Raw genomic sequence first — 7494 nt, 5'->3', positions numbered from 1 at the left:
TTTATTTATCTTTTGGCTATGGACCCGATAGTGAAGAGTTTTAACAAATACACTTAAAATAAAACGTAATATTTATTTATTTTATTTCTGGAACGTATTACTCATCACGGCAATTCCAACTTCAAAGAGCGCTAAAGCGAAGCCGGAAATGGTATGGGGGTTACGCTCTTACCCTTGTCGAGCTTCGTTCTTCCTCGGTTTTGATTGGTTGGTGGGCAGTGACGCAGCAGGTTCGGTGCGCTGTCAGAGTGGATAGTGTTGATAAGCTCTGTGGTTGACCTTGCTGCTGAGCGCTGATCACATACAGTACACCGTCCAAGGAGGGGAAAAAAAAAAACTCCCAACATGTCAGCCACCCATTTACCTGCAATGCCAATGCCTCCGATACCCGACTTACCCAGCTCGGGTTTCAGGTTAACTAAAGGTAAAGTATTAAAGCTGGCTAATAGCATGCTAGCCTTGTATGAGTGTTTTGTTAGCCGTTAGCGGGTCTGCGACAGTGTTGTAGAAAAAACTGTAGGATACTGTGTGGTTGTATTGAGGCTACCGCGTTTAATAGTAACGTAAAGACTCAAATATTTTTATATAGACTTTGTAGTTGCATTGTAAACTTTTCCCCTTCTTCTGGCATGGCGCCGTTAGCTGGCTAACCGGTCACCGAACCCAGTTGGACACGGGTTAATTTTTCCAACTTTAGACTTCACTCAGTGTGGGCCACAGCTAAACGCTATCTCCGTATGCCCGGCTTCCCGCCGCTCTAGCCAAGCAGAAGTTCACAGAAGTTGCTGATCAGGTCTGACAGCAGGGCCCACATTCCTGTTCTGAAACATGTGATTCTCAGTACTCGGCAGATAATCCTCCATGGCTTTGAAAAATTTCGCCACTCCTGGCCTTGGAAAACACCGCCACATACCTGCTTGTTGGTTTTCTAAGAATAGGCCTAAACTACTCTAGCATAAACCCTTTCAGAACCGAGAAACTGTTAATGCCACTAGGTCCGACAGGCTGAAATGATGACTAAAATGATGTTGCCTCAAATGACAGTTATGATCACTTGTTTAAGACATTACATAAAAGTCCTTATCATATTTGTCTTTTTTCAGAGCATTTTTTGGTTGCCGTGCCGGTGGCGGTGGTTGCAGCTGTCGGAGGCTTTCTCGTCAGCCAGTACCTGAACAGGCGGAGCTGCAAAAAGGGCCAAGTGAACACCTGCATCAACAAAGACAGCCCTAAAGTGGTCCACAGCTTTGACATGGAGGACATCGCCACCAAGGCCGTGTACTGCCGCTGCTGGAAGTCAAAGAAGGTTGGTCCCCAGGCAGCGATAAATGTCCTTTAGCTTAAACTTCAAGTAACAGTCATTGAGCTTTCTAAGCTTGCAGGTAATCTTATCAGAGGTCCAAAACTGCTTAGCTTTCTGCAGTCACAGGTCACGGTTTGACACATATTGTGCTGATCACATCCCAGTTGGTAATGGGATGTGACCATCTTTAACATCCCTGACCTGCGCTGAAAGTTACCCTCTGACAGCCCTCCATGCTTAGTCGGTTTCAAACTGCTGTTAGCATGAACTCATATGTGGCTAACAGACTCTCTTCATATGACTGATAAGAGTGAATTCTGTTGTCGTTTCTCCTCTTCCCTGCAGTTCCCTTACTGCGATGGTTCCCACACTAAACACAACGAGGAAACCGGGGACAACGTTGGACCGCTCATCATCAAAAAGAAGGACGCGTAATCTGAGCCACCGGAGAACTCGGCCCTCCCTGACTCCTCGCACGCCCGGCCCGATCATCTGTCATTCTCATTGCCGTGTCACACTGATTGATGATTACAGTATGACGCTGATATGTTCAGTCCAAACTCTGAGCATTGTCCTTTGCCCGTAACAGAAAAACATAGTTTTAATATCAAACTGGCCACACTGCTCTGACACTGCTTAGTGTGACTTTGAAATCAAAGGTCATTTGAGGACAGATAAGTTAGATATGGTGGCACTATGACTGCAGCTCGCAGTATGACCTACTTAATGTGCCGTTTGTTTAAAGTTCTCACTGGGCCTGATAAAGGTGAAATATTTCCCCGTGCGGGCATTGTGCCTTCATGTTTGGTGTCCTTTCAGCCGCCTCCTCTGGCTGTGGGGCAGGTGGCTGAAAGACGAGACCTTCAGTCAGTCCAGCGTCTCGGTGAACTGAAGCGTAGGCCTTAAATTTAAATCTAAACCAGAATCCAAACGCTCACACAACCCTACATGAATGTTAACACACATTGTTTTGTTTGTTTTGCTGCTTTAGTCAGAGGAGGTAGAAGTTTAGTTTGTTGTTAATGAACTGTTGAAACTGTCTTCTTGTAACCAGTTCCTGTGGCTTTCTGGGAAAACTTGTGTTGAATCTGTGTTCAGCAGCTCGTGCCCATTAAGAATATATTCTGCCGTTTCAGCAGGTTGATTTTTCTACTGGCTGCGGGGTGTCTGGTTTGATTCATTGTTCTGTACATTGTGAATAAAACTTGAGTGACCCAATTTGAAAGCTTCATTTATTCATTTCGTTCGCCTTTTTCCACCACAGGATCGGAACGCGTGTCACAGCGCTGTGCTGATGGATTAACGCAGGACGGGGGTAATGAGTAAACAGCTCTGTGTGCGTGTGTGTGACTGCGGTGGGATCGGGGCTGTGATTTGTGTGGGAGAGACGGAAGTGAGGGGGGCTCCCGTGCTGCAGTGTCCACCGACACCAGTGGCCATTTTAAGACGGAGCAGTATTTGCGGTGACCGCTAGAAGACGCTGTGTTTACACGGATCGCCCAGGCCAGACAGACAGCAGTGTACGCGAACACGGTGGGCCCCTGCTCCCATAGTGACACGTGCGCGCGCTCGCACACACACATAGACACGCACGCACGAGGTATCTGGCTGCGTGCCAGATGCAACGGAGGACTCTCAGAAGAGGTGGAGTGGACTCCGCCGTCCCCGCGTGAGGAGTCACCTTTAACAGACAGCGAGCTCACGTGCTTCAAAGCAGACGGACATTAGCATAAAGGCTATTTATGTTAAACAGGCTAATTTAGCTCACAGGGCTCTTCCTGTTTTCCGAGTGACCTGTAAAAATATCATTTTATTTTGTAGCTGTTTGTTTTGATATTTATTTACATCCACCGTGTGTGACACCACAACCCAGTGTGCTTTTATGTATGAAAGGTCACGGCGCTGGCTTCCGGTGTGGATAAGACACCAGTTCAGACGGTAAAAAAATAAACAGTAAATCTGTATTTAAATCCATTTTAAGGGGAAGAGTTGTTTTGGTTGGATTTTTTTGTCTTGTTTTTTTTAAATAAGAGCATTTTTTTTTATGTTAAAATAAGTAGGCGAAGCCTGGACTGCACAAACAGTAAACGCTTAAGAGTTTTCAGCTACTTTACTGAACATTTAATATAGCAAAGTTTGATTGAATACATTTAAAGATTTATAAAAGGACAAACAGGAATAATTAATAAACTGGGCTTTTGACTAGTTTCCACAGGCCTGAATAAGGCATAATTATATATATATATATATATATATATATATATGTATATATATATATATGTATATATATATATATATATATGTATATATATATATATATGTATATATGTATATATATATATATATGTATATATATATATATATGTATATATGTGTGTGTGTGTGTGTGTGTGTGTGTGTGTGTGTGTAAGAGCCTAACAAGACTTTCTAGTAGAGAAAACATAACGAGCGTAAATTATAAGTGTGCCCGGTGTTTACATAATTTTTTACATGTGTCTCAGTTGTGCTGTTGACTGCGTGTGACCGGTGGCCTTGATTCGCCTTAGTATTCCCGCTGCCAGCTAACGGTGTGTGCTGATCTGCTTCTGTGGACGTTTCACGGGGTCGCTCTGACCAGAGCCTCGACTGCAGAGTCCACTTCGCATTTTGAGCGACGCCCCCAAATTCCGTGCAGAGTGTTTGCAGACCCTCCGGGACGGAGAGGTGGAGGAGGAATCGGCTGCTCCGCCGTCCATATACGCTACAATCACCACGCCATTAGTTCATGACTTCATCATATCTTTGACAGGAGAGCTCGGGTCGTGTTTGTAAGGTAAGCGGGGAGCTTTTCTCGACACTTCCTGTTGATTTTCGCCGTGTTGTATTGTCGCCTTTTTTCTTGCGCGCAGCGCCGTGTCGCAGCGACCACTCGGACTGTGGTCAGCTCGCCGTGGCGTCGGTCGAGCACCGTCTTCTTAGGTAACCTTAATAACGGCCAAATGATCGATCTGGTTTCCCGATCGATCCGCCAAAGGGGGCGATTGGCCGGTCTTGTAATAACACCCATCTCCCGTGTTTAATCAGCGGAGTAGTTTTTCTACAAATGTGGACACGGAACATAGCCTGGTCTTTTTTTATCCACAGCAACCGCATCGTTGCGCACCTCGCTCCTCGTCGTCGATAGCAGACAAAAGACAGCCTGTTTTTTCCCCCCGGCGTCCCTTATTTAGTCTTTCTCTGCTGAGCTTAAGCTTTGGCTGGCACACATAACAGCAGTCGTCAAAATGTATTTGAAAAGCGCGCTCCACATTTGACCTGCGCATATGCGCATATCTTTGCATATTGTTGTCGCTCTGTTATTGATTGCATTGATATACCGTGAAATTCTTAAAGGGATACTGCCTCCTGTATGCGGAAATCATTGGCAAGCATGCAGTGTGTGTCAGATACATGGCTGCCTTCATCTCTGTCCGGGGAGTTTGATTTCTGAGCCTGTGCACATGCATGTTATATTTTTGTCTTTAAGCACCGAATCTCTGCACTCTGCTTCTCTGGCTGTGTTTGGTGGCTCTGACTGAGAACATATCTCCCAGCCCTTCTTTCCTCGTAACTCTCTTTCTGTGTTTGTCACTCCAACATTTCTATTCTTAACCTTCCTCTCTTCATCCCCTATTCATTTCTAGCTCTCCAGGACTCCGAGGCTGCTGCAGAGAATGGGAATAGGGACACAGGCCAAGGCTTGCCATTTTGGCTGAAGTAACAGCAGGACAGTTGTCAGCCTCGCATCGGCTTCAATCCCCTTCTCCCTCACCTCTCCTCCCACACGCGCACGCATACTCACACAAGGACAGACAACTCCCCGTAGCCAGCTATGTCCACCGCGGTAGACATCGCTGGCCCTTCCTCCCCGGATCAGGCCCACAGCAGTGCTAAAATCCCCAATGAGCCACTGAGACCAAGCCTTAAGCGCTCTAACCACCCTTACAGCCTCTCCCATTACATCTCCACCCCTTCCCCGGCCGTGGATGTCAAAAGCCTGATGGAGCCCTCCTCATCTCAGCAACGGGCCACCCAGCCCGGCCACGCTAAGCCTCGCCGGGCCCCCTCCTGGCCCGACATGTGGGAGTCGCCCAGCGGGCTCCACCTGGCCCACGCTGCGGAGCTGCTGATGCGCGCTGGGCTTCTGGCTCTCACCCCTGCCACCACAGAGCAAGCCAGTTTGGGCGCACAGAGCAGCCAGCCAGCTAAGAGGGAGGCTGCAGAGGCAAAGAGCGGAAAGGGAGACGGCGAGGGAGGTGGGTCCGGGCCTGAGGAGGAGGAAGAGGACTCCTCTGCATGCAGCACTGACTTCCAGCCCTTCCTGGGTGCCTGGTTCCCCTTCAGCCCCGCTCTTTTCCCCCTGGCAGGCTTCCAGATGGGGGGAGGTCACTGGAGAAGCACGGCCATGGGAGCTGAGGGCATAGAGGGGCTGGTGGCCGAAGGATACTCTCCCAGCTCCCTGGGCGGGAGCAGCGGAGGCAGGAGGAAGAGGAAGAGGTGCGGGGAGTGCGTACCGTGCCGGCGTCAGACGAACTGCGAACAGTGCAGCAGCTGCCGCAATCGCAAGAGGGGACACCAGATCTGTAAATACAGGAAGTGTGAGGAGCTGAAGAGGAAGCCCGGGGGGCCGGGGTTTGAGAGCAGAGTGTCTGGGTTTGATCTGAGGGGGTCTGATTTTACTTTGGGTCTGGCACAGGAGAGAAGCAATGGAGCCTTGGACGGATAGTAACGCTTGCGGTGGCAGGATTTGTCAGAGGTTCCCGGTTGGATGATTGTTGAGGAGCTGCAGTTTTAACAAAACAAAAATTACAAAACCACACACACACACCAACACACACTCACCCACAGGACACCCTGTTAACATGCTCGGACTGTGACTGCCAGAGACGTTTAAAGATGTTGTGTTTCGTGCGGAGCTGCAGCTCCCGTTTAAGAATGTCCACACACGTTCCCATCCATTTTGACAATCAGAGAATTGGAGAGGCGAGAAAGAAGGATACCAATGTTTGTCAATATTCAGATGATGACAAAAATTCTGTAAATAGACTGTAAATATCTGGAAAACATTATGTCTTCTTCTTCCTTTTTCTTTTTTTTCTTTTTTTTTACGTTGCTTTCCAGTTTGGATGTACTGTGCTTCAAAGGTAAAGAGGAGCCAAATGTTTTGTTTCTAACGAGGGGAGTTTCTGTTGTTCTGACGTCACTGCATCAGTAAGAAGTGAATGAGTTTGGCCTCGGCTAAATTATTTCATGTGCAACTTGTACTGTATAGCGCTGTTTGCCCTTTTGAAATAAAAGAAATTTGCCATGTGCACTCGTCTACAAGCTCTATGCTACGTCTTTATGTGTGTGTGTGTGTGTGTGTGCGTGCACTCATTTGTAATTGGGCGTATGTGTCCGTTTGCAACCTTGTTTCTGCTTGCGCACACATGTGCTCCTGTATGTGTGTGCGAGGTTGTGTGTGGATTATGAGTCACCTAATGGTGTGGCTGAGAGCCTTATCACAACCCCACAGACACACAAACACACCTACACGCTGCCTTGGCAAGTCCAGTGCGTGCACTTGAGCACGCCTAACCTGACACACACAATCATCACAAACATTCGGGCTCTTCCTCGCACACAATTTCCTTTTTTTTTTTAAATTTTCCACGTATGTATATATAAATCTCTCACACACGCATACACAGATGAGGGGGGGGGGGGCAGATTTCAAGCCGAATACACAGCCAGCTGGGCTGAGGCTACAGGGTGGGTTTTTGCTTGTTGCCGTAACGATGGCTGATGTGATAAGACCTTCTTCCTCGGCGCCACACTCCAGGGGACCGCAGGGAAGACGTAACCATGGCAACGGCCGGCCCGAGGTGTCACGCTATAATTGGGCCACGGCTGCACTTCCTGTGAGCCTTCAGTCAGGGGGGATCGCAGAGGGACTGTGTGTGTGCTTGTATGTGAGTGTGCATCTGTGGGGGTGGGGGCAGGAGGGGGATGTGCACGTCCGTGCGTGTGTGTGTGTGTGTGTTTGTCAGGCAGGGAGAGAGAGAGAGAGACAGAGAGAGAGGGAAAGCACTGCACGCCAGCCAACGCAGGACACTGCCAACTCATGGAGAAAAGCAGCGAGCTCCAACATCATGCAATTACAACGCTCCCACTGAATGAGAAACACGCAGTCT

General features: G+C 48.2%; 2 protein-coding genes across 2 annotated transcripts; both read left to right on the top strand.

Moving 5' to 3' along the window:
• The first annotated feature begins 224 nt into the window (after positions 1-224).
• LOC147337590 (CDGSH iron-sulfur domain-containing protein 1) lies at positions 225-2521 on the top strand. Its single transcript, XM_086306709.1, has 3 exons — positions 225-424; positions 1104-1306; positions 1649-2521. The coding sequence occupies exons 1-3, from the start codon at positions 346-348 to the stop codon at positions 1736-1738; spliced, it is 372 nt and encodes a 123-aa protein (XP_086162835.1). The 5' UTR covers positions 225-345; the 3' UTR covers positions 1739-2521.
• A 1332-nt stretch (positions 2522-3853) lies between these two features.
• Positions 3854-6633, top strand: cxxc5b (CXXC finger protein 5b). The gene is made up of 2 exons (XM_086306681.1): positions 3854-4115; positions 4966-6633. The coding sequence occupies exon 2, from the start codon at positions 5154-5156 to the stop codon at positions 6045-6047; it is 894 nt and encodes a 297-aa protein (XP_086162807.1). The 5' UTR covers positions 3854-4115; positions 4966-5153; the 3' UTR covers positions 6048-6633.
• Positions 6634-7494: the final 861 nt, after the last annotated feature.

The sequence above is a fragment of the Aulonocara sp. 'chitande type north' Nkhata Bay genome, linkage group LG2 (assembly GCF_057382095.1).
Source record: "Aulonocara sp. 'chitande type north' Nkhata Bay isolate Kocher_YH1m ecotype deep benthic linkage group LG2, A_spYH_male_GT1.1, whole genome shotgun sequence".
Taxonomy (NCBI): domain Eukaryota; kingdom Metazoa; phylum Chordata; class Actinopteri; order Cichliformes; family Cichlidae; genus Aulonocara; species Aulonocara sp. 'chitande type north' Nkhata Bay.
The sequence above is the reverse complement of the archived record's forward strand: the minus strand, read 5'-3'. Positions and strand labels throughout refer to the sequence as shown.

Coding starts and splice junctions, on each gene's coding strand:
- LOC147337590 (XM_086306709.1), top strand. CDS start 346: ATGTCAGCCACCCATTTACCTGCAATGCCAATGCCTCCGATACCCGAC. Junction 425..1,103: donor GGGTTTCAGGTTAACTAAAG/GTAAAGTATTAA, acceptor GTCTTTTTTCAG/AGCATTTTTTGGTTGCCGTG. Junction 1,307..1,648: donor GCTGCTGGAAGTCAAAGAAG/GTTGGTCCCCAG, acceptor TCTTCCCTGCAG/TTCCCTTACTGCGATGGTTC.
- cxxc5b (XM_086306681.1), top strand. CDS start 5,154: ATGTCCACCGCGGTAGACATCGCTGGCCCTTCCTCCCCGGATCAGGCC.